At 44.6% G+C, this 23,158-nt stretch overlaps 1 protein-coding gene across 12 annotated transcripts in view; it reads right to left on the bottom strand.

The window, feature by feature from the left end:
• SGMS1 (sphingomyelin synthase 1) overlaps positions 1 to 23,158 on the bottom strand; it is a 103,251-nt gene that overhangs the window by 8,677 nt on the left and 71,416 nt on the right. For 11 of the 12 annotated variants that reach the window (XR_010071565.1, XM_063338454.1, XM_063338449.1 and 8 more), the window contains 2 exons: positions 6,357 to 7,199; positions 930 to 1,047 (listed from right to left, as the gene is read on the bottom strand). Coding sequence is in view for 11 of the 12 variants with exons in the window: in XM_063338454.1 (XP_063194524.1) it covers positions 930 to 1,047; positions 6,357 to 6,979 (741 nt within the window). In the remaining variant the exon portion in view is untranslated. Of the gene's footprint in view, positions 1 to 929; positions 1,048 to 6,356; positions 7,200 to 14,465; positions 14,557 to 23,158 lie in introns of those variants that run through there. The other variant, XM_063338459.1, reaches the window with a different exon arrangement.

Below are 23,158 nucleotides of genomic sequence, written 5' to 3' on the forward strand. Positions count from 1 at the left end.
GTCGTTGTTGAACTGTGCGTGCAGTAGCTATTTCACAGAAATTACTTTTTTTTTTCCCCCCCTCCTTTCTCCCACTTAAATCAAACTATACCACAAACAATGGCAGGAGGGGCACGGGGATAAACTGCTGTGGAGAAAGAGCACTTATGTCTAATATATGCACCTTGTTCCCTAGTGTAGAAGTCCAGTTGTATCTGATTTGCATTTCCCCATCACAAGCATTGCAGTAAGGACCAGGTTTACACCAATGCTTGTGTGATATGAGACGGATGCAACACCACCATCCCTGCCCCATCACCACCCCGAGCACGTGAATTACCCTTCAAGGGTCTTGCCTAAGCACCTCTGTCTCAGCAGCTTGATTTCAACCACGGCTTTCGCAAGCCCATTTTATTCCTTGGCACAACAAACAGGAGTCATTGCTAGATTGGGGAGGAGGTGGCAAGTCCTCGTGCTAACACAATCGCAAAAATATATGCAGGGACAAACAGCTGCAAAGGAGACAAGAGTTTCACCAGCCTTAGAAAAGCCTCTCTGGGCCATTTTCAAATACAAATCATACTTGGGTTTGACATACTGAAGTGTTTAGGAATGAGTCACACATGCCACCTCCGCAGGTTGCACACCTTCAACCGTTTCAGTGGAGATCAAAAAATGCTGATTGTGCAAATTAGTTGAAAACGCTAGAGAAATTGCACATATTAGCACTTCAAAAAGGGTGGGAACGCCTGCACTGCCCCAGAGTAACCATCAGCACCTTCACCGAGCAGGAAGTCGATGATCTGCAGGAGGACGCCCCCATCACGCCAAACTGGTATTTTCAAATTAGAAACAGTTATTGAGAAAGTGTTGCTCACAGTTTTGGTAACAGCAGGACAAGGGGAAAACATACAGATTAAAATATGGAAAGGCAGTCAGAAGAAGTTTACCTTTGGAGAGCACTTGAAATGCATGCCAGGTACTGGGAGTGTTGTCACATACATTGTAATACACCGATACAGGTATAGTGTGCCAACTATACAGAAAAATCTTCTGCTAATTATAGACCTAGAAGAAAAAAAAAAAAAACAAACAGAAAAAAAAATAAGGAGGTCACTCAATACCAACATTACATGCTAAGGTAATTAAAATAAACTACCAACTGTTCTCTTCCCCATGCTTTTGAAACTCATGACAGTATCAGCTTACACCTGAGAATACTGAATTACTTTACAAATATTCCCACGCTTTCCAGGTCAGAAACACAAGAGTAAGTCAACTAACATTGCCCATGAAGGTGATTACAGTAAATAGAAGGATTAGAATACAAAAGCCTGTGCAGATTTCGTGTTGAAGATGTTAAAAGGGATTTCATGCCCCACACTCCTCCATTAGCTTTGAGCGGCCACTAATCTTCCGTTCAAGGCAAGGGATAAAGTTACAATATTTTCATTGTAAGATGAAAAGGAGTACGTTTGTTTCAGCTGACACACACATTTAGTAATTACAAAGGGCTGCTCGAGAAGAAATCGCTTGTATGACTCAAACGAGTAAGAACACATCTTTCCTGAACTGCATTAAAGAGGAAACAATTTAGATAATCTCCAAAATACAAATTTAGAGCCGCGTTGGCTACAGGACGGAGTGTTTTCACGGGAAGTCAGTCTTGAGGCAAGCAGCCATACCTTCAAAGAATTTATTCATTGAGGGCTGCCTGCAAGTCGCTGATGTACGCAGAGAGGGCAGATGCATTTTGGGGGTACCCTAAGGCAAAACCAGCAAGAGTACATGGGGTAAAGAGCTGCAGCTTCGACTCAGGAGTGGGAGCCAGCCCCAAAACCAGCCCATTGAGTTTTGCCGCTATTTCCCAGCTACTAACATCACAAGGAAAGAGCTACAGCAATTAAACCCCTTCTAGCACATCCATCAGGATGGGAGCAACCTCTATCAGAGCTCACAGAGTTCAGCAAGAGAAATCACTGCCAGCATTACAAAAATCAAGGGCAAATCCAGTTACCGAAGTTCGTAACTTTAACCACTTCAACCCTTTGTGTCCTTCTGGTTACAGGCCCTGTTGGTGTTGGTTGATTTTAAATCGTTATTCACAGTGATGATCATCTGGGGAATACAAGGGTAACAACGCAAGCTGCAAGTTCTGGCATTCATTTATTGCTATTTTGAAGCACTCGCTTCTTAAAAAAAATATTTCTCTCAAGCCGAGCTCTTTTGAAGCTCAAGACTGGCCATCTTTTTTATTTTTAATAGCTTTTGGCCGAGTTATTAAACTGTAGTGCTCCACTCTCGAAGGAGTATGCCTTTGCAGTGCCAGATCAATAACAACTCGAGTGTCTTAATTTATCAAAAAAGCTTGAACTATTACAGTGTAATGCATTTTGCACTCAAGTGCTCGCTGCTATTGAAACACGGTATTTCATATTTTTTCTTCCTCCTCCCTGTCTAAACATGAACAAAGCTGGGAGTTAAAACTCATACTTTATTAATGTAGCTCTATGGGCTGAAATTTAAGAGTGGAAGGCACCACGCCACTGGGGCGATGGTTTTCCTCTACGCTTTGTATGGTGAATTTTTCTCTCCGAAGGATGATCCAATAAAGATCTCACACTTGTGCCTGGCTTTTATAACCAGGCATGAACTTGCTTCGCTTTACAACCTGGTATCAAGACGAACACGGGGGCTGGAGATTAAAGACTGAGCGGCACTGTAGTTTGAGAGAGCGAAGATGCAGCAGTGTTTTATCGAGCACCGAACTTTTTCTTTTTTTTTTTTTTTAATTAGAATTACCCATGAATCTAATTGGTTTAGCTGGATTTAGCATGTTTTAGCTTAGGAAAGTCTGCGTACTCTGTACTGTAATATTAAAAAAAAAATAATAATGTTAAAAGCCTCATATTTTCCCTTCTCAAAAGAATTTGTGTGTGCGTGCGTGATTACGAGCCAGCTAGCAAGTACAACCTCTGAGCTTATTACTGGCCAAGACAGCTTTTATTACAGCTATCCAGACCTCACCTAAGGTGGGTAGAGAACACGCTGCTTTTTCCATTCCATGAGCGTGCGGGCTGAATCAGATGCCAAGCATGGCCAAAACCCAGCATTGTACTTCTCCCAAAACATCTGGGAATGCTTCCCAGAGAAGTTAACTCTGCCTCGGCAGTTCGCCTGGACTCCTCGAGCTCCCCACAGTATCTGCGGAAAAAGGCTTGAGCAACCCACAGTCCCCAGCCAAGACCTGCACGCCCACCCCGCTCCTGCTTTCTGGTGAGAAACCAACCCGACACCGTGGACGGTATTTCTATAGGGATGTTCAACGAAAGCTGCCACTGATTTCCTTGCACCAGTTCTAGCGCCTTGCGCCGAAGCCAGCCAGAAACTCCAGTCTCTGCTTGAAGGTAAAATTAATTTTCAGGCAAGAAAGCAGTGCCAGGGGTGAAGGGAAACCCTGCATTGTGGTTAGCTGGACAGACACACCCAACGCCCTCTTCCATTTTGGCCTCGACTTTGCAATCCAAAAAAAGGAGACACATACGTCCTATTCAACATCATCACGCAATCCCTGGACTAAACAAGGAAGACCTGAGCCATTAGAATCATGAATGGCACATCTCTATAATCCTTCATTGTTTGGGAGAACAGTAGGCTCAGCTTGGATTAGATCAGGTTATCAGCAAATAATGGATCTGGTAGGATAAGCAATAGGAATTTCACTGCTTGTCAAAGAAAAGTGTTTCAGAAAGTCTGAAACTATGAAGTTGCCTCCTTCGGTCAAAGGTTCAACTCTGCCACTGGCTGCAATACAGCTCACAGGTAACAACGCTGCTGGTTCACCAGTGACCCTGATCTTCCACTTGGAGACATCCATGAATGGTATCTCTATCATCTGAGTAGGTGAGGAATCAGGTCTCATCCTGCCCAGCAATCACCCAGCTTCACGTCTTATCTTCGGATCTCAAATGGAGTGTGGCAATGGCTATCCCTGACACCATCAGAGGTCAGAGAAGCAGGGAAGTCTAGCTGGTTTAATTCCCTCTCTTTATTCTTGAATCAAGTTTCAAAGGGAGGTGATAACCCCATGCCACAGAAGTGACTCAGCTCTTTTTATAGCACTTAGTGGCTCATCATCCAAAGCCACGAGAATGAGGTCCTCCAGATAAAGCCACCTTACTGGGCTCCTGTTCCCCTGAGCACCTCTCCCATTCTTCCCTTTCTGCTCCTTACCAACAGCTTAGGCCTCTCAGACTTCAATACGTCTGCTTATCGACATAAAAGATGACTTTTGGTCTCCAAAGCATTACTTGACCAGTACACACACTGAACCAGCACTGACCAGCTATTCCAAGGCTGACACTGGGAATGGAAAGCTCTGCGACTCCCTGATATCTTCCACTAACACCAGAAAGAGCCCTTCTAAAGCAAGTGAAAATAAACACATCAAAGCAAATGGGGACAGTGGGACAGACGGACCAGGGGAAATCTTCATCTTCGCATCTCTCAATGATACCAACGTACTTTATCACCAAGTTAACCCACGTCTCACTGCTTCAAATCTCCAAAGCACCTTACAGATCCTGCTGTTCTTAATCTAAATGCTCTGCTCAGCTCCATCACAGGGTGTCTGATCCCTCATATTGCCTTATTAACCTGACACCCCATTCTTGAGAGCAGTTCCATGTCACGTTCTCTCGGTGCTCGCCTTGGTTTTGAACAACATTTATGCTCAGAGATGCCAAGAAAGTTAATGGTCCCACATGTTCACTGTCAGCAGCTGAGGCAGTGGGGAGAGGAGCTGGAGTGCACTGCAGCTACCAACATAAGAGCGATACCGAAGCTTACAGCCATACACAAAACGAGAGGCTGAGCTGGGGTAAATCCTTCCTGCTGTACATATGTGCACATAAAATAAATTTTTAAAAAAAAAAAGCAATTCCAGTTTGGTTTTTTTTTTATTTTATGGTCTATAAAAATAAATTAACCGTTCTAAAAACTTTCCTTTAAGGAACACCACCTCTGTAGAAGTGTGCAATGGTTTTAAAGTTTCACCTGATAAAACATATTAAGCAGTATAAAGTAGCAGAAAAGATGAATAAACCATCATGTCAGTCTTGTGGATTACTTAAAAGATATGTCACAATCCTGTGGAAATCCATGGCTGTGGTGCACAAGGGTATCCTGCCCCAGCTTTGCAATTCTCTTTTCAAGCCGCCTATAACTTCTGAAGCTGGTGAAGCCCATGTTTTAAGTTTTAATATTTTTCTCCTTTATAAGAGTGAGAGATCCACTGGCCTCTCTTTATTTCCTTTAAAAAGGAAAATCCATAATTCTAAGGTCATTACAAAGTTGTGTGAACTGAAGAATCTTGTATTTCACACAGTGGGGCCCAAATTACTTTCCGTCCTCATTTTCCTACATAGGGGTCACAAAAAAGTCAGTGAACAGATGAAGACTGAGATTTGGGCTGGGCAGCTGCAGGGAACATGCTTGTGTCTGGTTTTTGAATGGAAAGGTGATAAGCCACCTCATACTGCTTAAAGCCACTTGACTTTGAACACTTCATTCACAGCCATGGCAGCACGAGGGTTTACGTCTCAGACACTTATGGTAAGGCAGCCCCAGGTGTGGATTTACAGCAGCACAAACACCCTAAGATTCAGCATCCGCACACACTCTGTAGAGGGTAAGCGGTAGGTTACTTCCATTGGCAGGCAAATTCACCCTTGCAGTTCTGACCAGTATGAGCAAAGAGCCAGACAACCACTAAGACCTTGCAAATTCGTTGCATATCTATGCTGTTGCATATTTTACGATTAGCTTTTGACATACTTTGTGTTTGACGTTACCTGCCCCATCTAACGTCAAGCAGAAAATACACTTCAATGCTTTTTCAGCCAGCACTGTTTAGGTGCGAAACCATTGCCTGTTGGTTTTGTCCAAGGGTATCATAATCTTAGGGTAGGTCTTTACATCAAGCAAACTACAGTGACAGTAAACCGATCCCAAGTTGGTTCGCAGCTGTGTTCACAACCTTGTGAGCTGTGCTCCCTCTGAACAGACAGGACAATTAACTGAGTCAAGAATTACACCCAACTCAAGGCTTTTCACACATGAAAAGGGCTCCACTTCATTGTGCGGGCAAACAAGATCAGGGCAATTTCTTAGTTTCTGAGGTAACAGTTGGACTGAACGTCTCCCTTTTGCAGAAACAGCAGTTTCCCCGTGGCACAATATCTATTGCAGTTTGGGAAACCAAAATCAGAAAGATCACAAGAAGCTTCATTTTATTTGGATGCAAACCAGTATCTGAGCTCCAAAAGCTGTCAGAGGCATACCCTAGGACTTGGTTTTCAAAAGGTTTTTTTACTTACTTGTATTTTAAGAGCAGCCACTGAACAAACCACAGTCCTACAAGGATCATGCCGTTGATTTCACAAATAGAAAAAGCCCATTGCACCCGATCAAAGCGATCAAAAAATGCATCTGGTAGGGGAGGCTGCACCTCCTTGGGAGGCACTCGTTCATGAACGACTGAGATAGTCACTGTGGTAAAGATGAAACAAGAAAGTGCATAAATAAAAGCCAGGAAAGTCTTGCCCCATTCCATAGGGTACTGTGAGCGCTCCGGCTCTGGCATGGGGATCTTTATCATCTCCTTCTTATACCCATTTGGCATCCCGTTCAGCTTCGTTTTACTGCTAAAACCATTCTCGTGCGTGGTGTTGCTCACGCTGACACGGATGTGCCCATTGACATGCCCGTTTTTGTGAGCCTCAATGTGGTGAGCCATTTTCAAAGTTTCAATCATGTGCAATAGCCGCTGTCCGCTGTCGGAAGACACCCGGGAGAGAGGCGTCTTCTTAAAATCCTCCTCCGTCAGGTTGATCAAATCCTGCCCGGTGAAGCTCTTCAATGGCTCACAATACTCTGGCACAGCATTTTCCGTTAGCCAATTTGTCACCTCCTCGGGTGACCACAGCACCACTTCTTTCATCTCGCCAGGCAGCCAGGGCACAGTCTGACATCAATTTTAAATTGGGCAGCAGTCACTGCGACTCCAGCGTGTTGGAAAGCTCCTCCTTGGCTTCATCTTGTCCGAGGAAGTAGTTCAGCGAGAGACAAGTCCCCGTCTCTAACCATCCGATGCGAGCATCCAGGCGCTGTGGCAAACATAGGAAACTGTTCACTTCATATTCGTGTTGGCATTCTTCTTCCTGGGGAGGAGAAAAACCCCAAACCAGTCATTAGGACAGCATTTAGCATTAGTTTGCAATTCATGTTTAAAGATAAAAATCACTGGCAAAGAATAGGTAGACTCTGGCATGGAAAAGACTAACTGATTTGAGCTCTAGTACACGCAGCACTGTCCTTTCTGAGCTTGCTACCGATTTCTCAAGAGCTTTAGCAGTCTTGTATTCTAAACACCGTCTTGCGGCTGAGGGAAGGACTCCTTCCTGCTCTTTAGTTGTTAAATCTCCTACTACTACACAGCTCTGGTTCATAACCAGTACCCAAACCCCTCTTAAAAATCATACAGAGCCAACGTTTAGTGTTATTCGTGTCACAAACCTTCTCTCCCCCCTGCAGGCTGGTATCTTCATGCCATGTGTTGCACCGAGTTATCGAATAGGAAGGCTGGCTTTTGTTCTGCAAGGCAAAAATATCTAGTGTACCACAAACCCCACTTTTCTACAGGTCAGCAACACCAAAAAAAAAAAATAAAAAGTGACGCAGATAAGCAAGGTTACACTCTCTTGGCCAAAGCACCAGCAGGAAAATCAATACCCAAACAGGTTCGCTTGAAAATAAACCGAAGCATATAGGTTTGCAGGACTCTAGCAGATATTTAGCAGTTCTTCAAGGTAAGTGTTACGGTTTCCATGGTATACTGCTATAATTCAAATAAATGTTTGTCATCAGCTAAAAAAGGAACCAGTAGAAAAATGAAACTTCAGTAAGAGGGGGAAAAAAAAAAAGGAACTAGGTAACAAACTTCTACATCAAATTAATTACAAAAATAGCTCAGAAATCTTAGAAAAGCTGATCACTTCCAACCAAAAATTACAGGAAAACTGATGTTACTTGCTGGAACCTCTTCCTGCATTTTTGAGACTTAACAACCTCCTCAGCACAAGGCAGTGAATGCCACCAGAAAACACCAGGTTTGAGACATTTATTCAATGAATAAACAAAAAATGGTCTTCCCTCAGAGCAAAGAGAGGAAGAGTGAGAACCCCCGTCGCCAGCCTGCCATCCCATAGACCAAGTCTCTCCTACCAGGAGGTTGCGGGATCAGAAACACAAAGTGCCATACAGAAAGTAACAGCACAGGGAAAAAACACTTCATATTTTCAAAAGTCATTATCATGCCTTTATCAGCTTGAAGAATATTTCTAGCTTCTTGCAAGCTACCAGACAGTTGCGTTTCGTCGCAGGGAGCAAAGCTGCCACTGAGGAAAACCAAAATAATCTACGCTACTGGCACGGTTTGGGAATTAGTGCAAAAGAGATACAGAGCTATACTCCTATGCAAAACGTGACCATGCTGCACATAAATATATTTTTTGACGCGTTACCTCTAAACTGAGCAAGAAACACAAGGTGCAGTTTATAATCTGTTCCTCTGTGGAATGAACCAGGTCTGGTGATCAAGAAAAGAAAAAGCTTTGAACAAAAGACTGGCAGTACTTTGCGCACACCAACTCCCACTTGCTGGGCACGCCACGGACACACACGTATTTAAAATCTGTGGAGCAAACAGGGATGAAGATGAGTATTCTCCCTTGTAAATATCTTTCCTGTTTTAAAACAACACAAGAGAGGATACAGCTCCATTTTCTTTCTTTTTTTTTTTCAGTGGGATTATATGTACTGAGGAAGGCTTTTAGCCATGGATCACTTCATTATTCAAGTTGTGTTTAGCAAATTGGTATTCAGTTACACAGCTCTGAACATGGAAAAAAAGGAAGGAGTGAATTATGCATGTTAACCCACATTAGAAACTCCTACAAGACTTTGACTGAAGGAGAGCAGCTCAGCTCTCCACCATGCTGGTCTCGGTTTTTCAGGGCTCCTGAAATCCTGGGTCTGGCACCAGCCAGAGCACAAAGCTCAAGCATCCTTACTCCATGCCGGGTGTCGTCAGCAGTTATGGGAAGGGGTTTTGCCTCCAGCTCCCCATTTGGCCTCAGTCTGTGCATTTAAGGGCCATGTCAGCCTTGAGCTAACCCTGTTTACTAACGCCTGTGGCTCGACTCGCTCTCTGCAGACCAAGGAGATGGAAACACCATTGCCTTTTTGACAGCCATTTCTGTCTCAAATGATGCACCAGCAATTCACAACTCAAGGAATTGGTGTCTATGTGAAGGAAAACACAACACGCACTTTCACACTCATCCTAGGGTCAAAACTCAGGTTGAAATCCATGAGATGCACAACTAACAGAATCCTCTATGGGCTTGCTGTTTCTGAGGGTAGCGCCTTACAACCTTGATAAAGCCACGAGTTATTTATTTTTTAATCCTGTTACAGCACCTGGGCTCTTAGTCTGCATCAGGACCTCATTCTCCCGTGCCATTTAACAGCTACATTGGCTGCCTCTCCAAGTTTTACTTTCCAAATTCAGCATGGATTTGGGGTTGTCAGAGCACTCTGTGTACACCACGAGGTGGGGCAATATTAAACCTTTTCAATTTTAAACGCTGGAGCAACTGAAGCACAGTTTCCTAAACCACTCAGAAAGCAGGAAAGGACCTTAAACAGTCATCTTCCCAACATACCAGCTTTTCTTGTCCAGCCCCTGACAACACACCGCAAACGTCCTGTGTGCTTAAGGATCCGGGATCCCAAAAGACAGTGCAAAGGGCTGCATTCATCACTGTTCAGGAGCCTGCAGTAGCCGACCTTCAAATTAGATCTCCTTACTTACCATGCACATACATCTCCTCCTGCTGTGGCGGAGCTACTAGATTTTAAGATGAGCTCTGTGTGGAATCTAAGAACAAAAATCTCTCGCCAGCTGCAAATACTGCTCTGATACTAGCACAAGAGTCATAATATGCTGGTGTAACCCCACGATATCTGAGTCTGGAAGTGTTATGAGAAATAGCAAATGTACGTGTTTTGCAGTAAAGCTGCAGGGTTTGGCGATATTGTTAAAAACTACGGTCAATTCAGAAACTTGCTTATTCTTTAATCTCACCATCAGTAATGCTATTAAAGGTACCACACACAAGAATGAAGACTGTTCAACTTCCATTTTGGTGTCTTTATAGAATATAAAACATAAATATACATCCTAAGAGTCGTCATTGGTTTTAAAAATGAGAAAGCCCGACTCGCGCACAGAGGCACACACACTTTAACCCCACCTCATCCTCTGTGGATGGATGGATGGACGGACAATGACAGCACGGGGTTCACCAAGGAGCAAAGGGCTACTGAGCAGAAAGCTTCCGTCCTCACTGATGACGTTTCTGGGAGCACGAGGGCTCGCCCGGTGCAATCCCAGCCCACTATCACACCACCAGCGTGTAAATCACTATCAAGCACCTTTTGTAAAAGCAGAGTAACCGATACTCAATGGAAGGAAGGCTTAGAGGAAAGATAATACCCTGCCAAGGATGCAGGCTGTGCAGTTGTTTTCCTTGACAATTAAAACGAGGAAAACCAACTAAAGTTTCTAGCGAATACCTATCATTCAAACCTCCATTTCGCAGCCTGTCTAATGGGGGAGGAACAGGCAAAAAAGATTCTTTACTAACACCTTTCAGCTTGTCACATTAAAAATACCTCGTTTTCTATCGTGTCTTCGTGAAAGCTTGATTGGGTGAGGTCTGCAGAAATGATATGGGAGACTAATAGCCCTCACCGGCCCCCTTACTTCCACAAAAGGTCTTCTACTGTTCACAACAGCTGAAGACAAAGTGGGGGTGGGCATCAGCTGCTGCCTGGCCACATCCACCAACTTAGCTTTGTCCCACTGCCCCAGCAAGGCACAGGGAGGGCAGGGTGCCGGGCACATGTCCGAGCACCCCCAGCTCTGACACGGGCTGTTCGCCTGGGCCAGGCAACTGAAACGCTCCCTCCATCCACAGCAGATTTGCTTCATTGCAGAGCCTGTATCTGATAACGAATTATAAATAACAATGTGATTATCATAATAATACCAACTGCACTATGATAATGACGCCACGTAAAACTGGTATCTCAAAATACCCACACCACTAGACTGAGCAGGACGAAGTAACTTCAGCAAGGGCTCCAGTGCTTCAGCAAGGTGCTTCAATGCACCTCCTCGCATTTACATGACATTTTTTTCTCCTGTTCCCAGCAAACATTAACTTGGTGTTAGCACTAACTCAAAATTTTCAGATGCTTTTCCACTCTCCTCGACAGGGAATATTTCCCACCACCACTTCAATTTGCCCATATGGGGGTTGTAATACCATAACCACAGCCACCTCAGTGGGTTAAGTGAGTATTTCAGAACACACTACATAACCTTGCATATCAAGACCCATTCTCTTTTGCATTGCTTGGCAGAGATGTGGTTGGGCATAAGGACCAAACGCGGGAGCATCCACCTCTTTGGTTAAAGGACAAGATAATCAGCAATAAAATCATCAGCTGGCTACATGTCTACACTTGACTTGATGGCCAGAGTGCAGAAAACTCTGCAGTTTTCTGTCTCTGGGTCTGCTTGGAGGATAGCTAAGCACTCACACCGGACGTCACTGTTTCACATTACGTTTCAAAGTCCATGGGCTCACTGCTGAGCGAACAACGGGCACTCCCTGGGCAGGCAGCACGAGACTTTGTCTGGGATGGCTGCAGGGTCCACAGAGCAGTCACCTCCCTCCATAACCCTGGAGGGGTTAACAGGCTTACACACGCTGTTCCCTATTACCTCTAAATTTGCAAGGAGAAAGCATTATGTCTCGCAATTAACACCGGTGAGACAAAACCACATCCACCTAAAACAGCAAAAAAGAGAACCCAAAACCAGTTTGGTCATCTCCAATCTCCTCCTAAAGTGCTTTGAAACCCGGACAAAGAAAACCTAAGTATTCCCTAATCAAATCATGCCTTCCTCAATGTTTGTACAGTGCTTTTATTCTCTGAGCGAGGACCTTTGCTGCCAAGGCAACAGTCACTATAGAAATCAGTAAAATAACCAGCCATTTCAGAAACCGCAACGAGCTCCAAGGCGATTTTCAAATCCTTTCAGAGGCAGTGGGTGTGTTTTAGTTGCAACACTGAGCATCCTTCCCAAACACCCCAGAAAAGCTGAGACAATAAAACCATTAGTAAAAAAACAGCGTTAAAACAAGCGAGGTCCAGGGATAAGCGCAGTTTGAAGATAAAATAGTGACATTTTCTCCCTGGGAAAACCAAACGCTGAGATGCACACTGATTACGTGTGCACACACATAAGCAGGAGAAAAAATCAAACTGCTGTAGGGATTGAAGTTTTAATGCTTTAGAAAACAACCCACAGGTGAATTCCCCACGCCCCCCAGCGAACAGAAGTTACATGGAGCCTGAATACTTCGGATGAGAGCCAGGAGCTCTTGTCCTGTGTTTTGACAGCACAAAACAAACTGTTTGTAACAGCAGGGTCTGAGTCACTGCTACAGTCACCTCCTCTACGAGCATTTTATCATCACTAACAATAACGCTCAGACACCTCAATAACTGGACATTCTGTACTTGCAAAGCACCTCTGCACACCAATTTGCCATGAAAGGGTGATGCCTGCCACAAATGATGTGCTGGATATCACCAACGAGCTCTCAAGCAACGTACCAAATTGCTTCCCCCCCTCCAGGATGGCTTTGCCTTCAAACCAGAGATCGCCCCTTGGGAGAGGCTGCACCGCTAGCACACAAGCGGCTGCTGGCATTTTAAACAGTACAATAAAGCTGGTTTTGTGCTGTAAATGCAAATATATGCAAATACAAAATATCTGTAAGTATAAAATTGAGGCACAGATGGGCTCACGAGTTCCACAGAGCTCCAAGATAGGTTTCCAAGGTTAGACCCAGATGGAAAACATTGTCCCGCAGACACGAAGTCAGAGCAAGCAGAATTACTACTACGAAAAGAGAAGCTGGGATCAATATGTGAAGCAACACCCACGTACCCTGAATAGCTACTTACGCAGCTTCAGAGAGAGAAAAAAAACTGCCTGTACACTACATAAATCCCTGAACAGCCCGTTTTCTCTAAATTATTCTATATGAAGAAGAAAAAAAACGAAAGACAACCCACTGTATATTTCCTATCCTAATTTAACAAAAAAAACTCAAAACACCACCAAAAAAAACACACAAAAAAAAGAAATTAAAATCCACTCACAGGCAGGGACCTCAGTATAACAGGTCTGAACTCAAGCCTGGAGTTCAGTGGCAAGGTTTTCAAAATGAAAGTACTTGCATCAAATCTGAATAACCAACAGCTCATCTTCAGATGGGAAACACTGCTAGCGAATCTCCCTGCTACAAAAATGCATCGTCCATATTGCACGGGTGTACGTGTATAGGTATATACACGCACAGGTTCCATGCTAGGTGACGGAGACACCTAACCCGATCAAGCCTCGTCCCTTTGCTTCTTCTCAGCCCTGTATCTCTTTGCTCCACATTCTTCCTCCCTCTTCTTCTTCCTCCGGCTTGGAAGTAATTATGGAAACCAGCAAACCCTCACAAGAAGGCTTCAGCTGACCTCATCACGGGAGCAGTTGCTAAGAAGGGCTTTTGTTTTGACACTACGGAAATCCTGCTTTGAGTGATCTGGGGGTGGAAAGGATGGGGTGGGGAGGGCAGGTCCTGCCTGTGGTTTAAGTTACAAACAGTTATTTCAGACTGAAAAGTCTCCTCAAACGCAAGAGGGAAAGCCAGGACCACAGCCCCAGCCGGCACCTGCAGGAACAGCCACGGGCTTTCTGCCTACGGCAGGGATAACCCAAGCACACATCTCATTTTCTACCGCGTACCACAATCCTACGGTATAAATCCAAAAGTAACATAACACCTGCAACTGAAATCAGATGAACATTAGCTTGTTTTTAAACGGCTGCAACAGGAAACCCACCTTCCAACTCCTTGTGTCCCAAATGCTTTTAGTTCTGCGCAAGAAAGATGCAAATAACACCACAAAGTTAATTTGCACTGGGGGGGGGCGGTGTGACACACCTCACAACTATATTAAACTCCTCAAAATATTATCATTGAGAAAAAGTGGGTTTATACTATTTCAGCCCTCCAGACGCGGAAGAGTGCGTGAAAATATTAACGGACCATCACAAATCTTTACGCACGGGTAATCTACTTTGACACCAGGATCTTTGATTCTTCAGCAGAGACTTCTACAGCCAGAACTCAACCCATCCACCACATCAGTCGCTTCTTTGCTATGTACCAACAAAAAAAAAAAAAACCCAAACCCCACGGACACCACGACACGCGCTGCGCTCAAACCTTGCACACGTGGTTTCTGGACCGAAGCAACCCTGAGTGTTTCTGGGCTCTGCGCTTGGGTGGCAGCAAGCTCCGGCCATCGTCTCCAGCACAGCGAAACACACGTCCGTGTTACGCCTCGGGATCTGGGTCAGACAGAGATAGGGCAGAGCTGGAAATAGAGCCCCGTGTCCTCGTGCAACCTCTGAGCTAACTCTGTTACTGAAGAGCACGAAACCATCCCTGCCTTCCTCTTGAAACTATCCAATTCTCCTTGTATTTATACACACACAACAGAATACCTCTGAAGGAAAACAGACGAACCGAACGAAAACAGATGCAACACTGAAAAAAGCAGGAAAAGTGGGTTTACCCCCCCCGACAAGGCATAGAAATGGGGAGAGGATGGGGTAGGGCAGAAGGATGGAAACAAGAAACTAAGGAGAGACTAAACGTCTGTGACGTGCTCCGTATTTTAACTCTGTTAACCAAGTTCGGGTGTTTTGGACTTTTGGGGAGTTTTACCTACATTGAATACCTGAAAGTCATTTATTATTCGAAAGAGAGATTTGTGGTGAGCCTCTGGGAATCCAACTAGTAGCAAGAACTCTTAAAAAAAAAAAAAAATCAAAACAGAACAGGAAGTTTTGCCTAAGGAAACTGAGGACAGTCTTGTGACTGATGGTAACATGGCTCTAAAATGCATATGCCAGGGTATTTTGCCAAACCAGACGTGCAGATTGGGAAAAAGAAAGCCAGATGAAACTACAGTGAAAAACCGAGCCTGACTGAAGGCTTAAATCAATTAATTGACATATTTTTTTAATATTTGGGTTTGTTACTGGACATGTATTAGACAGCATCCAGACCACAACAGTTGTTCCCTCCAAACTGCCTTTCCCTGAGTTATGACTAAAGCAAAAGAAAACCTAGTTTACACGCTCAGAATCCCAGCCTAGAATAATGTTTCCATATTTCATTAGAAATATAAATATTTTATTTCACATACACTACTTCTGAAGTCCAGCAAATCAGACCCAGATCAAAAAGACTCCAAGCCTCAAGAGTTGAAATATAAATATCTATGTATCTTCATGCAAGATGTTACTATTCATAAACCCACCCAAAAGGCACACCATCAACATTATTAGTTTTCAATGCTACTATCCTTGTAAAACAAAACAATTCCTGGGTTTAATCTTTATTAATTTAGTTTCATCTAACGCATGCTGATCCCTGGTCTGAAACACAGAACACCACAAATATCAAAGAATATTTTGGGTACAAATAGCCCTAATCCAATTTTTGAACACATATTCCTCCTCTTTCCAGCAATACGTGTTCAGAGTTGTACCATAAATCAAATATTTAGATCTGGAAAACGTGTAACTGTATGAAGGAGATGAAAGCTCTTATTGCACATTTGGTCTAGAACAATCAGAAACCCAGGAAAGGCTAGAGGAAGAAAAAAAAAAAAAAGAAAGAAAGGCATTTTTGACTGCCAATGAGTACAATCTTAATGATGGGAACTTGTCTTACTAGAGCCAGGTCTGTTGAAAATCCAGATGAGCTGCCCTGGCATCTTCCTTTTGCAGTTAATGCTACAAGCAAGAGAAATGTCTCTCATCTTGCTTGCCAAACTTCAGCCGCTTCCCTTACTCTCTTTGCCACCAGGCGCGTGGATGCCAAATCTCACTGTTTGAGGTGGAGATCTGCCACTGGCAGCGTTCAGCTTTATGGCAAAAACACGCTCACGTTCATTCAGCAAAATCCAGCGCAGCTGGAGAGAGGAATCTCCTTCAAAAGCCAGAGTGACAGAAAGGAATGACAATTCAGACCAGTTCTCCATCATCTTTGAAAGGTCCTGGAGAAGAGGCGAGGTGCCTGAGGACGGGAGGAAAGCCAAGTCACTCCAGCCTTCAAAAAAGGCAAGAACGAGGAGCCGGGGAACCACACGCCAGTCAGCCTCACCTCCATCCCTGGAAAGATGATGGAACAGCTCGTTCTGGGCGTCATTTCAAGGCATGTGGAGGAAAAGAAAGCTATCAGAAGTACTCAACATGGATTCACCATGGGGAAATCATGTCTGACTAATCTGATAGCCTTCTACAATGGCACGACTGGATGGATAGGTGAGGGGAGGGCGGTAGATGTGGTCTACCTTGACTTAAGCAAGGTGTTCGACACCGTCTCCCACAGCATTCTCATAGGGAAGCTTAGGAAGAGTGGGTTAGATGAATGGGCAGTAAGGTGGATAGATAACTGGCTGAAAGACAGAGCTCAGGGTGGTGATTAGGGGCACAGAGTCTAGTTGGAGGTCAGTGACGAGTGGTGTTCCCCAGAGGTCAGTACCGGGTCCAGTCCTCTTCAATATATTCATCAATGACCTGGATGAGGGGACAGAGTGCCCCCTCAGCAAGTTTGCCGATGACACAAAGCTGGGAGGGGTGGCTGACACACCGGAAGGCTGTGCCACCATACAGAGAGACCTGGACAGGCTGGAGAGTTGGGCGGAGAGAAACCTTATGAAATTCAACAAGGACAAGTGTAGGGTGCTGCACCTGGGGAGGAATAAACCCCCTGCACCAGGACAGGTTGGGGGTGACCTGCTGGAGAGCAGCTCTGTGGAAAGAGACCTGGGAGTCCTGGTGGACAACAGGATGACCATGAGCCAGCAATGTGCCCTTGCGGCCAAGAAGGCCAATGGCATCCTGGTGTGCATCAAGAAGAGTGTGGCCACCAGGTGGAGGGAGGTCATCCTCCCTCTCTGCTCTGCCCTGGGGAGGCCGCATCTGGAGTGCTGTGTCCAGGTCTGGGCTCTCCGGTTCAAGAAGGACAGGGAACTGCTGGAGAAGGTGCAGCAAAGGGCTACCAAGATGATGAGGGGACTGGAACACCTCTCTTATGAAGAAAGGTTAAGGGATTTGGGTCTCTTCAGTCTGGAAAAAAGACAGCTGAGGGGGGACCTTATCAACACTTATAAATACTGAAAGGGTGGGTGTCAGGAGGATGGGGCCAGGCTCTTTTCAGTGGTGCCCAGGGACAGGACAAGAGGTAACGGGCACAAACTTGAGCATAGGAAGTTCCATCTAAACATGAGGAGGAACTTCTTGCCTGTGAGCGTGGCAGAGCCCTGGCACAGGCTGCCCAGAGAGGTGGTGGAGTCTCCGTCTCTGGAGACATTCCAAACCCGCCTGGATGCGTTCCTGTGCCACGTGCTCTGGGTGACCCTGCTCTGGCAGGGGGCTGGACTAGATGATCTCTAGAGGGCCCTTCCAACCTCATGGTTCTATGATTCTATTCCTTATGTTTTTTGGCCTTTTACAAATAAATCCATGATTGTTGCTTGGTGTTTCAGGGCTGCTGCTGCCGCCGCTACCAAATGCGACACTTCAATGCTGCAACAAGCTCCAAATTTCAGAATCTGGACTTCAGAAAACCCAAGACATTCCTCCCCCAACACTGTAAAGTACCTTTATCTCCGTACCAGACTCCAGATCTTAACACCATTGATTAAGCACACTCAACTGCTCCCGACCTATGTCAGAAATGCCATCCCTGCCGTTGATTATCCTGTGACACTGGCACCCTACTTTGCTCTGACAACAATTCAGCATTGAACCCAAAGAACAGGTATGCACAAAAACATTAAGTGTTCCTAAACATATTTAATTGCCAGATATTTTAAGAGCACAAACCAACACTGAAAACATGCTTGCTTCCACACTGACAGTGACGGTGACTGTGCATACTACCAGGTATCAGTCAACCAATTTCCAAGACCACAAGCAGAATCACTTGAAAAATCCTGAAGTCTGCAAAATACTTCATGTTTTAAATATTCCTCTCAGCTCAAAGTTACAGTCAACTATGTTTAGAAAAAGAGAGATATAAGGAGAGACAAGAAATGTGTATCTTGATATCTAACTGTTCTGGAAATGATGAATATTTCAATAATCAACTGAAATCCTCAGAAATACGTTCCTCCTGCAGACATACAATTACCTCTAATTTTCTTTTCTAGTGACGCACCTGAGGCATAGGAGATGCACCTGCGTCATGTTGTCCTAATATCTTTATGGAGATGTCCATTAGCCACCCACCCAACCCAGCGACAATCCCAGGGAGTATCTCAGGCAGGGCAGCTCTTGGCCATCTTTTCTTCTGCAGGTGGTGACTCCACTACTTGGCACACCAAACACGAAAGACTGGATGATGGCAGAACAGATTCACATGCTGCACCGGGAGGTTTTGAACATGTTAATTAAATCAGTTCTAAAAGTAACCTGCAACTCCAGCCAAACAAGAGAATCTCAGCTGGAGGTACTGGGTAAGTACAACTAGCTTGCATTCACGTCATGGAAATTAAGCTACATTTAAACACAGTATTTAATGAAAACAATATTTCAGCTCACAAACTCCCCCCTTGGAGAACGCTATCATCCACTACCTACCCATAGCCCATAAAACTGCTGCAAAGCGACTCAAAATAGAGTGCAAAGCTCAGTCACCAGTTTGCTCACCCTTCACAACCAGAAATAATTAAAAGTACCTAAATCAGATGCCTGTTGAGATGGTTGTTGACGTGATACACGTCTCTCCTGCCACAGAAGGGATGGAGGGATCAGACCCAGCCTGCTATCATCAGCACGACTGTCCATCTGCTAGCACGAGCGCGCAGCCTCTGGAAAACTTTGCTTACTAGTCAAAACATTTTCTTTCAACTAAAAGAAGGCAAACCAAGCTGTACACTATGAACTGTAAGATGCACTCCTCAAAATATCTGTTTCCTTTCATTAAATTGTACATTAGGCGGGAGAAGTTAACGGCTTGTAGCACAGTGCTAGACGTAATGTCATTTCCACGATCCACCCCAACATAAGCATCCATGGACCATGTCACAGCGTGTACGCTTTATCAAGCACGTAACAACTGTAGCTCCCTGCGGTGAACCTCCCGCACACTGCTCGCAACAAAGAAATCAAATTGCTCAGATAATTTCAGCTGCTTTAGAAACTGAAAAGGCACGTCCACCCTTGGAAAAAAAAAATAAAATAAAAAATAAAAATCAGCATTCCTTCCCAGAAAGCAGACACGTGAATTAACCATGTTATCAATTAAGGGATGCCTGTTGCTCCGAAAGGATCACTGATCTGCTTGCCCGCAAAAACAAGACTGAGCTTCACAACTCCTGTTACACAAACAGGTAACATTCAATAAGGAGGACAAGCCCTGCTCGTTCATAGCAGCAAGAGAACCGCAGAAACCCAGTGGCACTATCCTCCTTCCAGCCGCAGAAAGAGGAACCCAAATAAATCGCAGGGAAGGAGATGAGAGGGAGGGAGAGGAGAAAGGATTTACATCTGCTGTCACGTGGCCGCTGTAGCTTTCTGCAAGCAGATGGGTGAAGCCCAGATTAGCAAGGTATTAACAAAAGCAAGGGAGTGACGCCGAGGAGGTGCAGCTCGAAAATAGCCGAACTCTGACCTGCTTTGCCAAACGGACCAATGGTCCCCTCTCCCGGATGGATCAGTGTCGGCCGTGAAGCCACGGCTCTGCTGACTGGCGGGAAGAGATGGGAGATCTCAAGAGAAGCGGTGCATTGTTGGAAAAAGCTGATGAGGCTGAAGCTAAAAGATGAATGGCAAAGTAGATAACGAAGTGGCAGCCAGGCAGGAGAGCACAATACTCCTTTAAATGAACCTTCAGCAGCAAGATGCAAAAGGCTCACTGGGAATAAGCCCCTTCCGTAGGTAAATACTCAGAAGATGCACTCTCTAGAGATGTCCAGCAGGATGCAATATCCCTACTGTGTAACTAAGTAAGCAAACAAAACAAGGAGTTACAGTTACACTGTTGTTTCTAATGTACAAAGGCTCACCCAAGCAGTGGAGCAGCCAGGATGTTACGGTACTGCAGAAACTCATCTGGTGAGGAGCCCGTGAAAGCGGGACACCAGTAAAACCCTGTTGAGCCACCTCGTGACAGGCTCCATGACTATGCAGCACTCCCTCAAGCCTGGGAAATGCATATACGACTCCTAAACACATAAGTAAACAGAATATTTTAAGAGTACAAAACAAATAGGGACCAACCTGACATAGCTGTTGCTTTACCTACACCTCCCATGGTCAGACTGGCTCTACAGGACTATCCTTGAACCGTGCTCTGACATGCATCTTTTAGGTAAGTCCTAAGAACTTCTCCAAGATCTTCTAAACCTGATAAAATAGAGCATTTTAATAAGAGGCCATAAAAAAAAAAAAAAAAAGATCTTTCACCTAGAAAGATCAGGAAAATTCATCACCAGTTCTCTGGTAATGCCAGTGCCTCTCCTGCAAGCAATACAGAGCTGCTGAGATTACTACTGATGGAAAAAAAAAAAGTACTATTTTGGAAACAATAAGATCAAATACTGTAGAGTGTTCATACCAGAAGATATTAAACAGTCACAGTAATTTGCATTTGTGGTTTGTTGGGCTTGGGTTTTTTTGGTTGTTTTTTTTGGTTTTGGTTTTTTTTTTTGGTTCGGGTGGTTTTTGTGGGGGTGAGGGTGGAGCGGCATTACCAGAGATCGCAGAGAACATAAATACACATGAAATTTGCTTTTAAAAGCAAGTATTTTATTATCTGTCCTTAGGCACTCCAAAACCTTTTCATTGGGTCTGAAAATACCTACAATCACAAATATTTAATGTGGTTGAGGGGATAAGAGTACCGTGGCAGAAATCCTGATGAAATATGCAGCTCGTCCTATGTGGCACCACAACAGCACTGAAAAAAAAGTGTCTTTATTTCACATGGTTCTATTTCACATCAATAGCAAAACAATGCAGGGACTTGATTTAATTTGATCCTGAGAAAAAAAAAAAAAACAAACTTGAGCTGGTCTGAATCGGTCTTTGACAGCCAAATTACAAAAGCCTGACCTCCCAGCAACAGCCCGGGAGTAAAAACAGCATCTCCCATCAAGTACAGGCAAACAGCAAACGCAACGGCTGGAACGTGAACCAGCCCAGCCTGGCCACGGTGCGTCCACACGGGGAGCACAGCCTGTCTCATCCCAACCGAAACACAAGACGCACCACACGCATGGCACCACACAAATTAAAATTTAAGGGGAAAAAAAAGGCTTATCTCAGACCAAAAAAACCAGCAGCTATAGGAGAGTATAAGGATATCACATTCCCATCTGTTACAGGGATTTCATACCCTCCCCGGAGGGCAAAATGCAATCAGCAGGAGACAGGCTGTCAACAGCAGGGCTGGATGCTCTCACTTTCTGGAGGAGTAATGAGAAAGGATCAATATTTAGAAAGATCCTGAGAAAGAGTGGTAAAGCCACCGGGGAGGGGAGCACCACACACGGCGTCAGCCCAAAAATCAGGAAACTTGCATTTCCTTAGTTCACTAAAAGCCAGTTTTTGCCAAGTAGCCAATTTCCTTACACTCTTCATTAAATAAAATATGAAGGGCAGGCGGAGACATGAAATATAAATGCATACACTTCCATAAGCAGCAATTGTAGATGCTGCATAAATCAGTGAGGACACCAGGACTTATGTCCCCTAATGGAAGGCACAGACTTCAGGGTCGGTTAGCAGGCAAGGAAGTTTTATATTAACAAGCGTGGCATTTATATTTGCCTTCGTAATCACGCTGCCTAAAAATAGCAGAAATGGCTTTGGTTCATGTATTATTCAGTCAGGCCAAACGGGTGAAAAGCAGAATCAAACCACAAGACAGACACCACGTGATTTTGGCGTGGTTCTCCACCAAATATAAAACTTGCCAATGGGATGGCAGGACACTCACCGGTTTGGTAATTAAGCCAGAATGGCTGAAAAGATCCTTCCGCCAGATTTCGCTGCAAAGCTGCCAGAAGATGTGACAGTAGTTATGAATTGCCCTATTGAAACTCATTGCTGTACCTGTTTTCCAGCACTTTGCCACGCACGTGAGAGCAAACACAATGTCTTTACAGTTTCAAGTGTTAGCAATCAGAATTATTGCTTTGGCAAACTTCCCTGGGGAAGAGTAATAGCTACCTATGGAAGACTTGCCCCTAATCACTGCTATCTCTTTTTTCTTAATATTTTTTATTTCAGGCAGTTGACTGACAAATAACACCGCTGCAGTGCTCACGTTTACAATGCACAACTTCTCTCGTATTTGTGAAAAATTGACTCAAAAGGCACGGCAGCTTTCAAACAACTGGCTGCTGGCACCTCCAAGTTCAGTTGTGAAAACTAACCGTGTGCCTAGTTGAAAACCACTTTTCACCTTGAAAATTAGGATGTGGTCTAAAATACTGTCAACCCACCTTTTTACTACTCCATTATTTGCAAAGTGGGCTTGAGGTGGCCTTTAACTTGCAGCCAGATGGATGAGTTCAGCATGAAGACTGTGCTTGGCTGCACAAGCGACTTCTCTAGGACAGGACAGGACACGTGAAACTCCAAGACAGCAGTGCTCACGTCTTTAAGGGACTCCACACTACTCTTTCCTACCATACAGGACTCTAAAGCTCAACAGGTCCCTGCTAACACTACAGCAATAGCAGGTCTGTCCCAAGCAAGGGGAAAACCCCAAGCCACGCATCAGCTTGTGGCGGCCCCCTCCCCAGATTATTCAGAGGTTCAAGAGAACTGAAAGTCATCTTCATACCCAAAGTAATTTCTGAGTATAAAATAACTTCTGTTTACCTGTTTTGA

Source organism: Chroicocephalus ridibundus, chromosome 6 (assembly GCF_963924245.1).
Source record: "Chroicocephalus ridibundus chromosome 6, bChrRid1.1, whole genome shotgun sequence".
NCBI lineage: Eukaryota > Metazoa > Chordata > Aves > Charadriiformes > Laridae > Chroicocephalus > Chroicocephalus ridibundus.